Source organism: Petromyzon marinus, chromosome 4 (genome assembly GCF_048934315.1).
Source record: "Petromyzon marinus isolate PM22_M1 ecotype Great Lakes invasive population chromosome 4, UKy_Petmar_22M1.pri1.0, whole genome shotgun sequence".
Lineage (NCBI taxonomy): Eukaryota > Metazoa > Chordata > Hyperoartia > Petromyzontiformes > Petromyzontidae > Petromyzon > Petromyzon marinus.
Genome location: NC_133670.1, coordinates 24597101 through 24617265, shown reverse-complemented (window position 1 = coordinate 24617265; position 20165 = coordinate 24597101). Strand labels below are relative to the sequence as shown.

The following is a 20165-nucleotide window of genomic DNA, read 5'->3' as shown; positions in this document are numbered from 1 at the left end:
ATCTCCCGTATAGCCTTAATAGACTGTTGGGGCAAGTGCTGTTATCGAGTATCTATGAAGACCGGGCATGACACACGAAGTGGTGGGTGGCCAGCAACCACGCCCGGCCGCCTTTGTATCCCTAGCAGCGATGTTTACACACCGCACCGAGTACAGTACTCATTTTTTTAAAGGTTGAGTCGACCTAGGGGAGGCCCGGGACCTGTTCAGATAATCGTCACTGACGTTAGCCGTGAGCGGGCTCGCCGGATTCGTTGCGCCGCGCGCGAACCGCTATAAATGATGCTCCCCACACAGAAGACGCACAGGTGCACACTCGTAACACACAACAAGTACCCCCACGTACATTAAGGTGACACGCGCGCACAATGCGCACACTCCCTACCATAATGCCCGCACAAAGACCCCCCCCACACACACAACGTAGCCTCTTCAGGCGCTTAGCGAGCACCTTTGAAGACCGGCACAAAATAAAAAAAGACAAAAGTTAAATATTCCCCGTATAGCCTTTAACAGAGTGTTCGGGCAAGTGCTGTTAGCGAGCTCCTATGAAGGTCGGGACGACACGCGAGGGGGCAGGGTGGCCACCACCACGCCCGGCCGCCTTTGTCTCCCCAGTGGCGAATATACAATGTATATATATACAGTACCTGGACACGTGGGGTGGCCGTGTGGCTTAGAGGTCAAGGTGCTGGCTGATCCGGGAAGCGCTGAGAGCCTGGGTTCGAATCTGAGTTTTAGCCACTGCCCACGATTGAAACGGATTCTTCCAAGTGTAGCGAGTTGGTTATCTCAGCACCGTCACCGTGACCTACACAGAGACCCATAGACTCACACAGAGACCCGTAACGTCACATAGAGACCCATAGACTGGCATTAAAACGCTTTCTCTCAAGTGTAGCGAATTTAATGGTCTCATTCCGCACAACCAACAACGCGCGCGCAACAACAAAAAAACCCGTCGTATTAAATAAGATCTTTTCATACACTGTAACGTGGCAAAATTCCAGCCTCTGAGAATGAAAATACATTTCTCAGCGTGATAGTCATGTGACGAGCGCTACTGAGCACACGAGGGAGGTGCAACGGCTAAGCTTCGATGTGAGGCGACGTTTCGGGCGACGTCTCTTGTGAATCTCCCGTTTGCTACGAAGAATGGTCAAAAATGGCGCATATATTTTTTTAGCGTATATACCATACATATATATTATTTTAGGACTGTGTTTAGTTTTCGTGATTTCTATTGCGGCACGTTTTAATAATTAATAGTTACAATAAGCCTTCATCCAGCAATGGATTGATTGACAAGAGGGCAAAGGGCCGGTGTTTGGGAACGCGCGGTTCTGTCTCGTGAGCGATGTGCCCGTGGTTTAAGGCGGGGGGGGGGGGGGGGTTAGTGGTGGAGTTCCAGTGACAATGCCATAGTCGTTGTAAGTTGTGTTAAATCCACTCAGACTCGCAGCGTGGTGTGATCTTGTTTCAGTGGGGCAAACGGAAGCAGCCATCCGCGCACAGAACACAAATATTACCGTATATTCTGGATGATAAGACGTTCCGAAGAGTAAGACCCCCCCCCGCCTTCCTCAAACTTGTGCCCCGTATCAATAAAGTTACACGGATGTGGTCTACAACACAGACACAGCTACCGGATTATAAGACGCACCCCTCACTTTTGCGTTAAAATACAGAAGGCGGGGGGGGGGGGGGTCGTAGTGCGTCTTATAATCGGTAGAATACGGTAATAGGGCAAATGTAGAAACGACCAAAAGCATTCAGAAGGAAGGAAACGCGACAATGCAGATCGCACGCAGAGAGCAGCGAAATGGAACTCGGGGCGGAGTGGTGAGCCAGACCCGAGGAGATGGATTCTCTCTCGCAACAAGACTCGTTCGTACGTTCAGAGTACTGTACCCGAGGGGAAGAGAAATGTAAGATTAAATACAGAAAACGGATGGAGCGGTGGTGCAGTGGTTAGCGGCGCTGCGTCATCAACCGAATGCCGGGCGCCTGTTTTCGATTTCCCGGCCACGGATAAAATATCCGTAGTGAGTGTTATGTGAACCGGTACTGACACTTTACCTGCTACCCCCACCAGCGTGGTGAAGTATGGTCAAACAACCGTCAGAATCAACAAGGCATACGGGAGAATACATCGTGAACAGCGGCCGGACAAAGGGCTATACATGAATATAATTATTATTAGCAGCAGTATGCTATTCGAAAATGAGTATATTACCCATCTCAAAGTTGTTGACAGACATTACAACAACGAATGTAAAATAACACAACCTTAAAAATGGAAACATATAGTAGGCAGACGTTTAAGGCAATGACCCTTCTCTGTGGTAGAGAGATCGACCGATTTGCAGACGGATGCTCATCGCGGTGTCTTAATCAGCAAAAGCATGTTTTTTGTTGTAACTGGCACGTGGACACTTCCGTCATGACACGTGAATACAATTAACTCTAATAATGAATAACTTATTAAATTAAGAACCCTTTTCTTTCATTCCACATCTCCGCATGAAAATACAACTATATAATCTTAGCCTGTGTTCAATAAGTTTCCAGCTTGTAGGCTGCGTGTGTGTTTTACGGAAATCTAAGTTCACGGAAATATGTTCACAGCAATCGGATCGGTGAGGTTCAGTTCACCAACTGAGAAATGAACCGTGCCTCCCATGAGCAGCCAGGGGTGGGCGATTACTTACGCGTGAACAGCGTGGTTTCGTTGCACGGTTAACACGTTACCTCTCAACGCGTTAGTTTGGCTACGTACGGTGCGAAAAGTTCAACATACATTCAGATCTGTCCCCTCTGTAGGGGGAAAATGGGGCAAGACGATAATTGTAATTATAATTCGAAATCAACGAATTTTAGTGCAAAGTTGTGGTGTTGCTATTTAATGACGTTCCCCTTTATTAGAAAAATATCGGCCACATTAATCAACAGGGTCGGCCAAAACTTTGGCGATGTCAAAAAAAATCCGGCACTAAAGGGTGAGAGAGCGGTGGCGTTCATTGCATCGTCTGGTCGTGCGGCTTGGAAAGTGACGCCACTTTCGCTCGTGCAGAATCAGAATATTTATCGGTGCTGCGTATGGGCGCTTGCATTGTATTGCTCGCTTTTACTGCAAAAATATATCAAACCCGAACATATTCGTGAATCACACTGTGCGTGGCCTTATAATTAATATACATCTAATAGGTGACGTTTCGGCCAATGATCCTTCTTCGAAGTAACTCGTTGTTATCTTCCGTCACTGACAAGGCCAGTCCCTTACATTTTAAACGTTGAATTGTAAACTTCGCTTTGCTGTATATAGCTGATGATGAGAAATCCTCTCTCGCACGATTTGCTTACCGTATGCACGCCTCTCTCCGTGCACGCGCGCGTGTGTGCGCGTGCGTGCGTGTGCGCGCGTGTGTGTGTTTATCCCAGCCTCAAACGAGTACCCCGTGCGGGGCGTAGTAAACATCAGCACTGGGGAGACAAAGGCGGTCGCGCTGTTTGTTGGTCACCCACCCCCATCGTGTGCCGTCCCGGCCTTCATAGGTACTACTCGCTAACGGCACTTGCCCCAGCAGACTGCTAAGGCTACACGGGGGAAATATTTATATTTGTGCATTTGTCAGCGATGCATCGCTGCGCTACAAAGCAGGGCAAACTTAAGTTCGATTCCCGCCCGTGGTTAGGGTCAGCCGTGAATGTGTTCTGAAAACCGGTCCGGGTGTGCCTTGACTCGCTGTACGTTGACTCAGCCTTAAATAAAATCGGCAGTGCCCGATGCTGAGAGTAATAAACCATAATACAGGTTTTCTTGGGGGTTAGATCGCGTAAATATATAAATGTGTCGTTAAACCCGCCACCACCCGACACAGCCTATTAGTAAGGGTTGTCACGTAAACAGAACGTGCCAATTCGTTACTGGTACAGCACACCGGTGTGTTGGAGAGCCAAGCCACAACATTTGTGTTGTGGCTTGTTCTGTTTACGTGACAAACCTTACTAATTGGTTGTGTCGGGTGGTGGCGGGTTTAACGACACATTTATATATTTACGCGATCTAACCCCCCCCCCCCCAAAAAAACAACCTGTATTATGGATGATATTGGTCTCGAAAGCCTGCTACGCGTTAAACAGAGTAATAAACGTGAGAACGGGTTAAACAAATGCGGCCTGGCGTGGTTACGGCTTGTTCCACCCTTGCACTCGTTCGCCGCGCCGACATTCAAAGGTTCTGGACGGACAGCGTTCGTCCCCAACTGTCTGCTGGGGCGCGTGAACGCGTGTAGTGTTCACGGGCGTGCGTTACGTTCATGTGATGGGTTCGCGCAATGCGCTACGAACCCTGGCGACTCGAGTTCGATTCCCGCTCACGGCGATCACCGGCGACTCAAGTCTCAAATGAGTACCTGGTGTGATCTGTAAACATCGACGCTCGGGAGACAAAGGCGGCCGGGCGTGGTGGTGGCCACCCACCCCCCTCATGTACCGTTCCGGCCTTCATAGGTGATCGCTAACAGCACTTGCCCCCCCAACAGTCTGTTAAGGCTATACGGGTGATCTTTGCCTTTGTGTGCGAGTTTGAGTGTGTACCCTATGCGTGTACGTGCTCGTGTGTGTGTGTGCATGCTATTATACGATATGTGTGCGCATTTGTTTGACAGAGGCGTGTGTATGTTGTGTTTAGTTGTGCGTGCCCGAGCCTGCGTAATGTATTTGTGTGCACGTCTGTGGGTGTTTGTGTGTCTTTGTCTTTTGTGGGAGTGGCGCAGTGGTGAGCGCGCTGCGCTACGAAACCAGCGACCCGAGTTTGATTCCTGCTTTTGGTCATCACCGGTGACGAGCCGGTGCTGGGCCTCCCCTATGTCTACTCAACCGTAAAACATTAGTACATGGTGCGGTGTGTAAACATCAGCACTGGAGAAACAAAGGCGGTCGGGCACGGTGCTGGACATCCACCCCCTCGTTCCGGCCTTCAACAGTCTATTAAAGGTCATACGGTGCAATCTTTGTCTTTGTGGGGGTGGCGCAGTGGTTAGCGCGTTGCACTACAAACCCAGCGACCTGAGTTTGATTCCCGCTCATGGAAATAATCGGAGATGACCCCGTTCTGGGCCTCCCCTTGGTCGACTCGACCTTAAAAACGAGTACATGGTGCGGTCTGTTGAAGATCTTTGTCTTGTTTTTGTTTTGTATATCCCAGAGTGCGCGTGTGAGTTTGAATTCCACGAGCGAATGCTTGATCTACAGGTAACCTTAACGCAACGTACCAACAACATTTGATATAGCTAAATTCTAAATTCTATGCTAATTCCTTTGTCAAGGGGTGCCTTTGCGGATGTGTATGCTTTAACTTTAACTTAGCTATTTCTGTGACCAGTCACAAGCTAATCACTCAGCCATTTCAATGCTACATTATATGCTAATTCCTTTGTCAAGGCGCTTTGTTTCTTCTCACACAGCTTAAGGTCGTGATCTGAGCGTGGCTTTTTCACTCCAGCGCTGTCCTCCAGACAGTCTCGTCCCTTCACCTGATGAAGGCCGCTTGTGTTGTGGCCGAAACGTCGTGAGAATATTATTGTGTTATTTTATTTTATCAATTTATTATTTTATTCTCATTCTACGTGACTTTACCGAAAGAACCAAAGAAGATGAATCCCTGCAGTCACGAAAGCTTTAAATCGAAATTTACTTACGACTTTATGCAGGAATACATTATTGATTGTTGAAGGGAATACCTGTCACTCAATCCACCAACAGGCAACGATGCGTATGCTAATGTGTACCTGTTCAACAGAAAATATGTTTTTAATTTAATTATCACCAGTCCCCATGGTGTTTCAGTTAGTTTATTTTTTTATTTTTAGTTAGTTTATTTATTTTGGTATAGCCTTGTGAGCCATTCGGCTCTTGAATCGGGTGCAACCACAACAAAAAACAAAAACACGAACAGACTGCTTATTTAAAGTGCAGTCTCCAAGTCTAATCCACGCGATCTCTCTGGCCTCTTTGTTTATGTGCTACGAAGAAGGGCCATTGCCCGAAACGTCGCCTATTAAATATTTATGCATACAGGTGAGAGTCGAATGAAAGTGGGTGGGTCACGGCTATTGTACCACGTGTCTCCGGCAGGTGGCAGCAGAAGGCACATGACCCCACTGAACCTTATTAAATAAAAACGTGATTTGGTAATGCTGCTGCTTCGTTGGCAGTGGTGCAAACGCACAAATAACACATATCATCATTAGACCTCCTTTGCCAGTACCAAAATGTAATAATAGGGTTTTTCCCCTTTTTTCTGGCAACAAAACTGAAACCTTTTTACAAGGATTCATGTCTGCATTGACCACAATACCTGCAGTCAAAATGCAAACAAAAAACATACTATGATAATATACGCATCGTCCTTGAAACTGATTGGTCCACACCAAGGGACGTCTTTCTTTTGAGCCTCGACCCAATTGGTGCTCGACCCAATTTGGCGTCATCTGGTCGAGATGTTTTTGGTACTGGCAAAGGAGGTCTAATGATGTAGATGCTCACCCCGAGCCCTCATTACTTTGATAGTGCATTGTATTTGAGCTGTACGCCTTTTGGCGTCATCTGGTCGAGCACCAATTGGGTCGAGGCTCAAAAGAAAGCCGTCCCTTGGTGTGGACCAATCAGTTGCAAGGACAATGCATATATTATCATAGTAGGTTTTTTGTTTGCATTTTCACTGCAGGTATTGTGGTTAATGCAGACATGAATCCTTGTAAAAAGGTTTCAGTTTTGTTGTCAGAAAAAAGGGGAAAAACCCTATTATTAAATAACATACTCAATACATTCGTCAACAATACTGCGGATTTATTTGTAATTTATACTGTATATTTATAATTGGTGACGTTTTGGGCAATGTCCCTTCTTCATATCACATATATAGAGAGGTCAGAGAAATCAAGTGGATAATACGACGTACCAAGGGCATGATGAGAATTCTAACTTTAAGATGCTTCCTGATGAACAGTGTTTAAATTGCCTTCTGAACACTTACTTATGATTAACAATTTCCAGAAACGCCGCCTATCAATATTTTCCTTTAAAAGGCCGCAGTGTTATTTACGAGTGTGTAAAGTAATTTTAAATAAGCAGTCTGCTTCCCATATCTGTCTGTGCACATACAAAAAAATCTACGATATATTTGGTTTGAGACGAAGCAGGCTTTTGCGACTAATATCATCCATAATATAGTCTTTGTTGGGTTAGATCGTGTAAATATAAAAATGTGTCGTTAAAACCCGCCACCATCCGACACAGCCAACTAGTAAGGATTGTCACGTAAACAAAACGTGGCCAATTCGTCATATCGGTGTGTTGGAGAGCCAAGCCAAAACATTTGTAAATGTTGTGGCTTGGCCACAACACGTGATGCTGGCCACCCATCCCTCGTGTGCCGTGCCGGCCTTCATAGGTGCTCGCTAACAGCACTTGCCCCTACAGTCTGTTACAGGCTATATGGGTGATCTTTGTCTTTGTGCATGCTATTATCTGATGAAAGTTGCAAGCGAGAATTTCATCATCGCCTGCGGCCGGAATTGGCATCGTCCCCCACTCCTCCTGATGTGTTCAGGATGGTTGAGAAAAAGCGACATGCCCACTGTCATCGGCTACAGAATCCCACGTCAGAGAATGAGGAGGCTTACCGCAGCCTTCGCTCGGAGGTTCGGAGAACCGTGAGGCGCTGCAAGGATGGGTGGTGGTCGCGGGTTGCTGAGGAGATGGAGTCTGCCTCAGTGGCCCGCGATCACAAATCTCTATTTAACTCCATCAAAAAAGTAACCTGCAGCGCCACACCTATTACCATCATTAGGGGAAAAACGGTGATCCAATCTCCGACCCCCAGGAACAGGTTTTCAGATTTGCTGAGCATTTCTGTGAGGTTCTGAGAGAGGGAAAATCCCTCAGCCAGGAAAACATCGTGGCACAAAGTGAGGATGACCCTGCTGAGGCTGCGGTGCCTCAAATATTGGAAGAAGTCACCCCCTGTGAGTGGCTGAAGTACCATCTGTTGAGGAAGTACTGAAGGCGATCCGGAGTCTGAGACCAGAAAAGGCAGCGGGCAGAGATGATCTCCCAAGCGAAATGCTGAGGGAGGGTGGCGTTTGTGCACAGACTGCCCTATATGACATCATAACAACAGTCTGGACCACTGGACGGGTTCCGCAGGATTGGAAGGATGCCCTGGTGGTTCCCCTCTTTAAGAAGGGGGACCGCACAGACTGTAACAACTACAGGGGCATCTCACTCCTCAGTGTGCCGGGAAAGGTCCTGGCAAGGATTATTCAACATCGCCTTGCCAGGCACGCTGAGGAGAGGCTTGTGGAGCCATAATGCGGTTTCAGGAAAGGGCGGTCCTGCACAGATGCCATATTTTCTGTCCGTCTGCTATAGAAGAGGTGTAGGGAATTCCAACAAGACCTACATCTCTGCTTTATTCACCTGGCCAAGGCCTATGATACCATCAGTAGGCCTGGGCTCTGGGTTGTTCTTCGTGCTTTTGGAGTACCTGACCCTCTGCTCACGATCATTAAGGACCTTCATGATTGTGAGCGGGCTCGGGTAAAACTACGTGGCCAGGAGTCAGAGCCATTCCTTGTACACCTTGGGGTGCGACAGGGATGTCCTCTGGCTCCCACATTATTTAACATCTATTTTGACCACGTAGTTCGTGAAGCCTTCAATAGTTGTACCGGGGGAATAAACATTTGGTACATATATAATGGGAGGCTGATGGATGCCCGGGTGCGGTCAAGGGATGGCTCCCTATTGCTCAACCACGTTATGTATGCCGATGATTGGTAATAGCTGCTCATTCTGAGGAGGAGTTGGAGACGCTGCTGCTGAGACTGGAGCGTGCCACTAGGAGATGGGGCCTTACCATCAGCCCCACCAAAACTAAGCACCTGCCTGGGTATTTTGTACCATCGGACACTCCACCCCCACAACTCCCAATCGGTGATGGGGCAGTTGTGGAGCGAGTGGAGAGTTTCCCATACCTGGGCAGCGTGCTTATGACCGGCTCCAGTTTAAGAGCAGAGGTCTCACTCCGAATCAGTCGAGCGGCAATATCTTTTAATGGGTTGCGTAACGCTGTGTGGAAGCTACCTGGTCTGTTGCTCCGCACTAAGCTTCAGGTCTTCTCGGCCACGGTCATTCCCTCCCTTCTCTACGCTTGCGAAACGTGAACCCCCCTAATGGGACATCTTCGCCGGTTAGAAACATTTAGGCTGGCCTGCCTACGATCCATCCTGGGTTTAACTAGGCTGGATTGTGTGAGGAGCTCACAAATCCTTGAAAGATCTGGGCAAGGTGAGCTCCTCCGGCGGGGAAGGCTGCGATGGCTGGGTCATGTAGCCCGCATGCCCAGCCACCGCATGCCGAAACAGCTTTTGTTCGGCCGGATCGAGGGGGCTAAACGGGCGCGGCACGGGCTAGAGAAGAGATGGAGTGATGTGGTACAGGAGGACGTGGAGCTGAGTGGACTTGTCGATGACTGGTATCAGCGGGAGGAGCGACGCTCACAACAACGAGCGGAGCGCCGGGTGGCTAAAGCACAGCAGGTTGGCACAGTAGGGGGCACAGGTGGTGCATCAGCCAGTCGTCTCAGTCAGTCGACCCGTGGCACCTGGGTCTGCCCCGTGACCTCCTGCCAGCGGGCGTTCGACACTCCACGTGGCCTCAAGGTGCACATGGCCTGGCACATGTGCACCCTGGCGACCCGGGTTCGATTCCCGCTCACGGCCAACACCAGTGACGATTATCTGAACCGGTCTCGGGCCTCCCCTAGGTCGACTCAGCCTCAAATGAGTACCTGGTGCGGTGTGTAGTAAACATCGCCACTGGGGAGACAAAGGCGGTCGGGCGTGGTGCTGGCCACCCACCCCCCCTCGTGTACCGTTCCGGCCTTCATAGATGCTGCTCGCTAACAGCACTTGCCCCTACAGTCTGTTAAGGCTACACGGGGGGGGGGGGATCTTTTATCTTTGTTTGTGTGTTCATCTCCCCACGAGCCTCCTCCACAGAGGCCGGCACGGTTGGTCCCACAAGTCCGCTTCAGCTCCGCGTGCTCCCCGTAACTTCACTGTACAGGAACCTTCGTCCTTTGCGGGAGTCGTGAGAACGACGGGGCCCACGACCACCACCATCATCAGCGGCAGCGGCGGCGATTAAACGATCCGCGCCCGTGCCTCCTCCCCTAGGTGGACTCGGACTGAAATCCCCGCGAGAAACCCAAGAAACCCGCCAAGTCTCCCACAACCGCCCGCGCGACGCGCAGTCACCGCTCGGTCCGGCTTGCAGTCGTCTTGAGTTTAAATCTAAACGTATGATTTAAAACCAAACTCGGCCAACATGGTAAGTTGTTCCTCGCCTACTGTAAAGCATTGTCGGAGTAACGCAAAAAGAAATGTTTTGTTTGAACAAGCTCTTGATGCGGTGCGAGGCCTCAAGCGGCCGTTGCTTGAGCCTGCCTTGCCTGATTGCCCTGCCCGGGGAACCTCGCTCCTAACCCGGCGGCCACACAAAGCACCGCGGCGGCTTAGGCCTCCTAACCGAGGTGACGCGGATCAAAACAAATTTAACTCGCGATGTTTAACTTTATAACAAAGGTTTTGTCGTTATTTTTAGTTTCGCGCGCTGCATTGGTAACTGGGCTTGCGAGGGGGGTGCTCGTGGAGAGTAGGGCCGATGCGCTTGCATGATGCTGAGTGATAATTGGTGTTTGCATTGTCATTGTACGCCGAGCCCGGATGACTGTACGGAGATGACATTCCCCAATTAGAAATTGTTTATTTTTAATGAAAAATTAATATGTGTTGTTTAGTCGTACCATTTTATGCATAGATACACACCTTGAAAAACTATTTTGTGTACCGAACCTTCGAACCTGTGGTCTGGAATCGGACAATGCATGCCCATCCGTTTTTGCTAGATATATAATAAAGTATTTGGATTAATGGGCTGAGTATTTGGGTTTAAAAATAATATCGGTACTTTAAACGTGTGCATAAAAGCTGTACGTATGAGTTTACCTCTGGTCTGCCAGTATATGCCTGTTCATAGCTTAAGAGATAACAAAAATACACGTGGTGATGCACATCTAGACCTGGCAGATTAAAATGCCCGACTTACCCAAAAATTAAAGGTACCAGAAGATTGTGTAGAGAAACCAAACATTTAGAGTTTGAACCTCTGCGATGGGAGAAACTGATTAATTTCCGGTGTTGTATGTATGTTGAACTTCTTTCGCACCGTACGTAACCAAGCGTGCTAATCGGAGGTGCGGGATCTAGGTGCTAATCTTGACCACTTGTTCCTTATAGCGATGGGTCCCTGCCCAAAGCCCTCTTTACGTTTCTTAACAGTCAATATATCGATATGTAAGTGTGCAGAACAACAATCTCGAGACTGACGGATGACAGGACCGTCGAGATGTCCAAGACTGACCACAGTCGGGAAGGAACACCCAGCCTCAGGAGTTAAATCGAGGGTCGCGACATTGCTCGGCTCACAGCCATTTCGAGTGTCGAGAAGTCCTCACACGGCCACTGGGCCCAAACACAGGGCCTCGTGAGTTAGTTTTGGCTCGGTGTGACAAAGCCACAGGCTGACATCCAGGACGTCAGTCACTGACACGTCCATTGAGCTCCGTGATACACCCAGACTAACATGGGCAGCATCTAAATGACTTTCAATTTAAATATAATTTCATTACATTTGCAAATGGTATCCAAATTATTTTAAAATCACACGAGATGTTATTATTTGGAAATGTGTATCTGTTACATTCCTCCAATAAGTTGTAATTTGAATGTAATTTTCCCAGCTCTGAGTAACCCCACTGCCTCCCAGCTACTGTAAAACTTGCAGTTTTATTCGGAAGCCACTGGAGCTGTGGACTTTTAAATCTCGATTGAAAACTAATTTCTGCAGAACTGCTTATTGTGTTTAGTTTGTTGTCCTTCCCCCGCACCTCCTATGAGCACAGTTGGCTTCGTACGGTGCTAAAGATGTTCAAAATACATGCAAGTGAAATCGCCGATTAATATGCCATCGGGCTTGCTCTCTGACCCCGCCGTGGCCCGTGTGTTTCTACGTCACCGCAGTCGATCATGTCCTACAATGGCGGCGCGGTGGTGGCCATGGCCGGCAAGGACTGCGTGGCCATCGCGTGCGACCTGCGCTTCGGCGTGCAGGCCCAGATGGTGTCGAACACCTTCGAGAAAGTGTTCCCCATGAACGAGCGCCTCTACATCGGCCTGGCTGGGCTCGCCACCGACGTGCAGACCGTGTGAGTGAACACCGCAGCGGCGCGTTAAAAACCCACACACGGAATAAAACATTAAGAATTTTTAATGTGAAGGTTTGCGTTTCGTTCTCGGAGAGAAAGTAATTCGGAGGCGAGGGAAACCACATCCAGAATCGGCACCAACAGTTCCGATATTTGGATAACAAGAAGCAGACCATTTTTCCTTCACATATCCATCTCTCTGCATAATGCAATACTTGATTCTGTTCAAGTTCTTTGAATAATAGACCTTATAGTGCCTTTAGGGTTTCAAGTGGCTCTCGGGTTTACATGAACCAGTCATACTACGACGCACCATTCTAAAATAATTGATTATAATGTATCATTTTATTTTTCTACCGTAAAAAAACTGCGCGTGCAGGTCTGAACGGTTGCGTTTCCGTGTGAACCTGTACGAGCTGCGGGAATGCCGCCCCATCAAACCCAAGACCTTCATGAGCATGGTGTCGAACCTCCTGTACGAGCGCAGGTGAGGCTGCCCGCACACGCAGATAAAGATCCCCCCTGTAGCATCAACAGACTGTTGGAGCAAGTGCTATTAGCAAACAGCGCCTATGAAGGCTGGCACAGCACACGATTGAGACGAGTGACCAGCACCACACCCGGCTGCTACCCACACACACACAGCCACACCCTCATCCAGCTTTAAGAGGAATTCACTTCTATTGGTTCGCGCACTGCGCTACAAATTTGGCGACCTGAGCTCGACTGCCTGCACGGCAAAACCATTTACGTACCATGAAGCGATATTCGTGTCGACACCGAAGGGATTGTGGGCTGTGTCGTACTCTTCCGGCCAACTTTGCAACTCCGCTGTCTGGGCCGTGCATTGTATCGGCTACTAACATCAAGGCACCCTGAGACGATGATACATCTCGTTCATGAGATTTGATGAAATCGGCCCACCGCTAATGCTGCCTCAATAAACAATTGCTGTTTGGAAACATGGATCTTAAACAACCCCGTAGACAAATAAATTAAATGATATGATACATTGCTGATGAAACAAACCTGGCGGTGGCGAGATGTTAACTACCTCGCCTGTTACACAAGAAGGTGGTGAGTTCGATCCCGACCCTGGCGCCTGTATATTGGATATTGTCTCTCCCTGTGGTGGTGGTGGTGGTGGTGTAGATTTTTCTCCGGGTCCTCCGGTTTTCTCCTCCACATTTAGAGTCAACATGCGTTCAAGAGTATTCAGTTGCTATAAATGTGCACATGATGAGCCGCTCTGTATCATTTGTGTGCAGGAAGGTTCTGAAAAAATAGCTATACAGCTCAGTGGGCCTTACCTGGTGAGGTGCTCGTGTGGTAAGAGCAATGAGGTTTGGTACACTGGCCATGTTATTTATATATTGGTGTTTCCGTGCGCTGCAGGTTCGGACCGTACTTTGTGGACCCGGTGATTGCGGGTCTCGACCCCGTCACACTGGCACCGTTCATCTGCTCGCTCGACCTTATCGGCTGCCCCATGGTGACGGAAGACTTCGTGGTGAGCGGCACGTGCTCCGAGCAGCTCTACGGCATGTGCGAGTCGCTGTGGGAGCCCAACATGGTGAGCCGCTACCCCCACCCCCCCCCACGGAAACACGAGCGCGTGCGTCATCGAACACTCGTGAAATTCTGCGTGGGGCGTTATCGAAAAACGCATGAACACCACCCATGAACACCACCCACGAACGGCGGTGAATGAACACCAGCGTTATCGTACAGGCGCATAGTCGTACATTCGCATGTACGAGCATGGAACATATGTACGGTGTAAATTACACTTGTGTTCCAAAAACACACAGCCTGTGCAAATGTCTGAAAATGCACGCACACATCAACCACATGCATCCAACGTATTCATGCATATAGCCTTAACAGACTGTCTGGACAAGTGCTGTTAGCAAGCACCTATGAAGGCTGGCACAGCACACGAGGGGGTGGGTGGCCAACACCACACCAGGTACTCATTTGAGGCCGAGTCGACATAGAGGTGCCCCAAGACTGGTTTAGATAACCGTCACTGGTGTTGGCCGTGAGCCGGAATCAAACTCTGGTGGCCGGATTTGTAGTGCAGCGTGCCAACCGCTAGACTTCCGCTCCCCATTCATGCTACAAGCACGCCCACACACCACAAACGCACTTGGACAAATGCTGTCGCCTTTGACCATGGTTTGCTGCTGCTGTCGATTGTGCTGTGACCAGGAGGCGGACGACCTGTTTGAGACGATCTCGCAGGCCATGCTCAACGCGGCCGACAGGGACGCACTCTCCGGATCTGGCATCCTCGTGCACATCATGTACGTACCGCGTGCACATGTCCATACACCCCATGTACAATGTTTCCAAATAGCAATTGTCCATTAAGGCAGCATTGGTGGGTGGGATGATTTTTATTTCACCGAATCTTATCGGCGAGGTGTGTCCTACACCGTTGCCTCAGGGTACCTTGATGTTAGTGGCCGATACGACGGACAGCCCAAGTAGCGGAGTTGCAAAGTTGGCCAGTAGAGTTCGAGAGAGGCCGTAGCGCCCCTTCTGTGTCCATGGCATTAACATTGCTTCTTGTTGCCTTGATTTGTAGTGCACCTCCGATTAGCACGATTGGCTACGTACGGTACGAAATAAGTTCTACATTACATGCTGCGTGCACATCATGTATGTACCGGGCCCGGCCAGGGGATCTACATAGCGAGGACAGGGGAGGCTGGGATTTCATCCCTTCAATCTTTACGAGTGGAGCGATAAAATCAGGTTATGTGCAGGGAAGATGGACTGTTGCTTTGCGAGAAAGAGATGGGCGGGGGCTTTGTCCTGCAGTGGACAGAACGTGGACGATACAATGACTTACAACGGATGTCATACAGGATCTTTAACGTTTCCTTTGCGGTGGTAATCGTAACTTGAAACGCCGTCTTTTTGTGTAAATCGACTCAGTTTGGCGTGGTTTTGACTGCCCCACGGCCGTGTTAAAAGTCACACGTCATGTTTTACAGAGAGAAGGACAAGGTGACGACTCGCAAGCTGAGGACTCGTCTGGACTAACTGACCAACCCCCGCCGCCGGGGTGACGGGATCTCGCCGCAGTGTCAGCGAGACTCTCAAACGGATGCGTTTCCATTTTTATTTACAAATCTGCGGCAAAAAGAAAAGACGGAGGTGTTGAATAAAGCCAATTGTGTTACAAACAGTCTACTGCTGCTGTCCCCCGCGTCTCTGTGTACAAGACATTGATTGTGGTAACTGTTCCAGAAATGTGTTTTTTTTGAATGGCGAATGTAGCACCTCCAGTGGCTGCTGGGGTCTTATATGTTGAACTTCTTTCGCACTGTACATAGCCCACCGTGCTAATCGGAGGGGTGTGTCAATGTGTGCCAATGTGTGCATGTGGGGAGCGGTGATGTATTGGTTAGCGCGCTGTGCTACGAACCCGGTGACCCAAGTTCAATTCACGCTCATCAGCTTTGCTAATTATCTGACCCGAATGTTGGACTGCAATAGGTCTACTCGGCCTTAAATGAGTGTTGCGCTGGGGAGGTGCCGGGGAAGGACTTGCAAACCACGAATCGAAAAACATCCATTCACGTGTGCACGATTCCACCGATGTAGGAATTATTACGAATCAACATTACCATTTGCCCAAAAAGAGTAGGGACAACATTCGGATTTTTAAAACTATATTTACAACATAAAACGTATAAATACAATAAAATTGCCACTTTGGGGTGGCAGCAGATATTCAAGAAAAAAAGCGTGTGGGGGGGGGGGTTAAGTCAGTGTAACAGCAGCAAGAATACTTGATGGCATGAAAACACGAGAGAGTAGTTTACACCTTGCAGTTGTGAGATGCGCTTTGGGAGGACTGCAGAAGCGGAGCGGCAAGAGAGCCCAGGGTGAGCCCAGGGTGAGCCCAGGGTGAGCCCAGGGTGAGCCAAGGGTGAGCCCAGGGTGAGCCCAGGGTGAGCCCAGGGTGAGCCCAGGGTGAGCCAAGGGTGAGCCCAGGGTGAGCCCAGGACGCCCCGTAGTCGCTTGCGCCGGTGAGTCTCTTCACGAACAAGGGGTAAACGCAATGGCGCCGCTTGTGTTGTCAGTGCAAGTCACCAAAAACTTTCGGTAACCCACCATGGATGACCTCCAGCGGGAACGCTCGCACGACGACAACGACGACAAACCCCTTGGCAGCCTCCGGCTTGGGAGAGCCGCTCCCGCCCGGTGACTGCAGCGAGCACAAGCGTGTGCAGTATTTTAAAAAATATATATGTAACCACGAGCGGTAAACTTGCAACAAATGGCACGTATGACCACGGAATCGGGACGCCACGAACACGCCACGGGGACGCCACGAACACCACGAGGCGGCGTTGCGTTTGCGCGCGTGCGGACAAAGGTGCTCTTCCCCCCCCCCCCCCAACAACCTCGTCGACTGGTTACCGGAGTAGGCCGTGAATGATGGGCAGGGGTGTTGAGATGTATACTGGTAGGATAGCAATGTTCGATATCCGAGCTGATGAGATGCACGGGTAAGACAACCGAGAGAGTACGTTTACACGGCGCGTAGCGTTATGCGTGCTCCGATGCGTTTTCGGGTTCAACCGCGTGATGTCCGGCGCGATGTTCGGCACGATGTCCGACGTTTTCGGTCCGTTGGCTGGACGAGAAACGGAATTCGTTTCGCAAAGAAGCTCCCAGCAAGTGACGCGCAAACCGTTTGACAGCGTGCCGCACGAAACGCGGTATGACGAGCCGAAAACACCCATCGGAGAGCCATGTCGCGAAAAACCGTGGAAACGTACACAGTCGTAGAATTACCCACAACACCCACCCTGGGGGACTCTCCCAGCACCCCAGCACCCCCCCCCCCCCCCCGAGTGCTTGATAGGCACTCATTCTACTGCAGCCACAGGAGGCTTTGAGCCATCCCCTTGTCCCAAATCAAACCACCAGGTGTCCTCGCAGAGACGCGGGACAGATTGAGAAATGCATGCAATAATAATCGTCTAATCACGGGGTATCGCCCCGCTCACCGGGGCTTGCTTTTTGAAAAGCAACGCTGTGAAATGTCGAGGTCATGTCGGTGCCCAAGCGGTAAACCGAGATCGTTAATTCCTAAGCATTGCGGTTCCACCATCTCTTTAAGCAGCACCAAGGTGTTGCTATTCTTTATATTTAAAAGCACTTTTTGGGGATCGGTGACGCTGGTCAGCGGCGTAGCTGGCAAATGTGCAGGCGGTGCAATTGCACCAGGGCCCAGAAGAAGAGGGGGGGGGAGGCCTCACTTAATCCCTGGTACCAGGGCCCATGTCAAGCCACCGACGGTTGTTATCACGATACCCGCAGGTTTATCCAAATCCCCCCACTCGTCAGGACTTCTATGTCTCAACATTCTCCCACAAGCATCATCACCAGAGGCAGACCACAAGCCTCTTCTCCCCCCCCCCCCACCCCGCTGGGGGCTATTGGCACTCTGCAACGCCGACGCTCCGGTGCTCACTCCAGGATGCTGTCCATGAAGTCCAGGAAGCGCTTCGAGTACTGCTCCGGGTTGACGGTGGAGACGGCTCCGGCCTGCACACACGCACACAGGGCACAGCGGGCACAGCGGGCACGGCTCACGAAACGGCCACCGCGGTTTGGCCTTCGCAGACCGCTGGAGCGAGTTCTGTTGGCGAGCGCCGATAAAGGCTGGAGCGGCACAAGGATGTGGCTGGCGGTGTGGCCAAAAGCCTTGCACCAGACCGCCTTCGTCTCCCCAAGTGTTCCCCTGCTTACACGCTGCACTCGGCAACAAGACGTGATATCGTCACTGGTCACTGTGGTGGTGTGCACGGCCAGGAATGAATACAGTGCGCGCAAACACATCCGCACATACGTGTAAAAATTCGCAGTCGCACAAATAAACGAGACATGAAAGATCCCCCTTTATAGCTTTAGGAGACTGTTGGGGCGAGTGCTGTTAGTGAACACCTATGAAGGTCGGCACGGCACACGAGGGGGTGAGTGGCCAACACCACGCCCGGCCACCTTTGTCTCCCTAGTGGCGATGTTTACACACTGCCCCAGCCATTCATTTGAGGCTCAGTCGACCTAGAGGATTCCCAGGATCGGTTCAGATAATCACCGATTGTTGGCCGTGAGCGGAAATTGAGCTCGGGTCGCCGGATTCGTCGCACAGTGCGCTTAGCGCAACACTACCGCTCCAAAGACAAAGATCCGCCGTGATATCCTTTACAGGCCGTTGGGGCAAGCGCTGTTCGTGAGCACCTACGAGGACTGGCACGGCACACGAGGGGGTGGTGGGTGGCCAACACCGTGCCCAGCCACCTTTGTCTCCCCAGTGGCGGTTTACCCACTGCCCCAGGTACTCATTTGAGGCCGAGTCGACCGAGGGGAATCCCAGGACCAGTTGAGATAATCGTCACCGGTGTTGTTGGTGGTCGTCAGAATCGAACTGGGGTCGCCGGGTTCGTCGCGCAGGCAAAGGTGGCCAGCTCTCGGCCTCACCCTGTTCTTGACGGTCTTGGCTGCGTGCGCCGCCTTCCTCTTGGCATCGTAGTGGGTGAGGATGTCGATGATGCCCATGTAGTAGACTTCCTTGCGGCCGGCACCTGTGAGCGAGAGACCGGCTTTAGGCACCGGCTGTGATCGGGAACCGAACCCGGGTCGCCAGGGGTTCGTAGCGCAGCGTGGCGCTAACTGCTACGCCACCACGCACGCGCGCACACAAAACAAAGATCCCCCGTGTAGCCTTAACAGACTGTAGGGGCAAGTGCTGTTCGCGAGCACCTATGAAGGCTGGAACGGCAGACGGTGATGTGGGTGGCCAGCACCACGCCCGACCGCCTTTGTCTCCCTAGTGGCAATGTTTATACATTGCACCAGGTACTCATTTGAGGCTGAGTCGACCTAGGGGAGGCCCGGGACCGGTTCAGATAATCGTCACCGGTGTTGGCCGTGAGCGGGAATCGAACCCGGGTCCGCCAGGTTCATAGCGCAGCGTAGCGCTAACCGCTACACTACCGCTCCCCACACACACACACACCTACACACACACACAGTGACACACACGCAGACGGCCGTACTCTCGTGTGCGACGATGGCGTAGATCCTGGCAGTGCCCGAGGGAGCGGCGCCGCCGGCCGCGGCGCCGGAAGAGCCGGCGACGGCGCCCCCCCCGCCGCCCTCCGGCGAGGCGGCCCCCCCCGCTCCCCCGCGTGCCGCGGTGCCATTGGCGGCGTCCACGCTGCCGCGGCCGACCCTGCTCCCCTTGCGCCAACCGCGGCGCCGCCGCTCCTCCTCCTCCTGCTCCGCCTCCGCCTCCTTGGTCTCCTCCTCCTCCTCGTCGTCCTCGTAGTCGTCGTCCGCCTCGTCGTCCTCCTCGTCCTGGTCGCCCGCCTCCACGTCGTAGATGCCCACCAGGAGGCTGTAGCCCATCATCTTGAGCTGCACCAGAAACTGAGCGCACGCGACGGACGGGCGTCGAGGCGCAGCCCCTGCAAGCGCCCGCTCACTCCTGCCGCCTGCGGGGGGTGGGGCCGCTGTGGCTTGGCCTGCTCTTCCACGTTGCATGGAAGAGGTGGAGGAGTGCCCACGGTTGACCTCGCCACCAGAGACCCACTGATCGGCTACGGTGCACCAATTTACACTGCTGAGTGGATACCGGTGGTGGTGGGGGGGGGAGGGGTAGGGGAGACGTATAAAACCGGCCTAATTTTCTCAATTGCCACGCCGGGAGGGGTCAAGCCAGCCACCCCCCCAGGTGCATGCCCAGTGTGCAAGCCCTAACACCGCGGCCGGGGCAGCAGTAGCAGTGCAGCAGCAGTGGTTG

At 51.3% G+C, this 20165-nt stretch overlaps 2 protein-coding genes across 2 annotated transcripts in view; one reads left to right on the top strand and one right to left on the bottom strand.

Annotated features, from left to right (window-relative positions):
• Positions 1 to 10061: 10061 nt before the first annotated feature.
• PSMB3 (proteasome 20S subunit beta 3) lies at positions 10062 to 15535 on the top strand. Its single transcript, XM_032944785.2, has 6 exons — positions 10062 to 10398; positions 12150 to 12334; positions 12714 to 12821; positions 13730 to 13907; positions 14546 to 14640; positions 15337 to 15535. The coding sequence occupies exons 1-6, from the start codon at positions 10396 to 10398 to the stop codon at positions 15383 to 15385; spliced, it is 618 nt and encodes a 205-aa protein (XP_032800676.1). The 5' UTR covers positions 10062 to 10395; the 3' UTR covers positions 15386 to 15535.
• A 465-nt stretch (positions 15536 to 16000) lies between these two features.
• LOC116937616 (phosphatidylinositol 5-phosphate 4-kinase type-2 beta) overlaps positions 16001 to 20165 on the bottom strand; it is a 43536-nt gene continuing 39371 nt past the window's right edge. The window contains exons 8-10 of the mRNA XM_032944773.2: positions 19420 to 19792; positions 18842 to 18945; positions 16001 to 17905 (exon numbers count right to left, since the gene is read on the bottom strand). Of these exons, the coding sequence (XP_032800664.1) occupies positions 17828 to 17905; positions 18842 to 18945; positions 19420 to 19792 (555 nt within the window). The 3' untranslated portion in view covers positions 16001 to 17827. The remainder of the gene's footprint in view (positions 17906 to 18841; positions 18946 to 19419; positions 19793 to 20165) is intronic.

What these genes read in the sequence shown, in the direction of transcription:
- PSMB3 (XM_032944785.2), top strand. An exon ending in GCCACCGACGTGCAGACCGT is followed by an intron (nt 12,335 to 12,713) that starts GTGAGTGAACAC and finishes CTGCGCGTGCAG; the next exon opens with GTCTGAACGGTTGCGTTTCC. An exon ending in AACCTCCTGTACGAGCGCAG is followed by an intron (nt 12,822 to 13,729) that starts GTGAGGCTGCCC and finishes CGTGCGCTGCAG; the next exon opens with GTTCGGACCGTACTTTGTGG.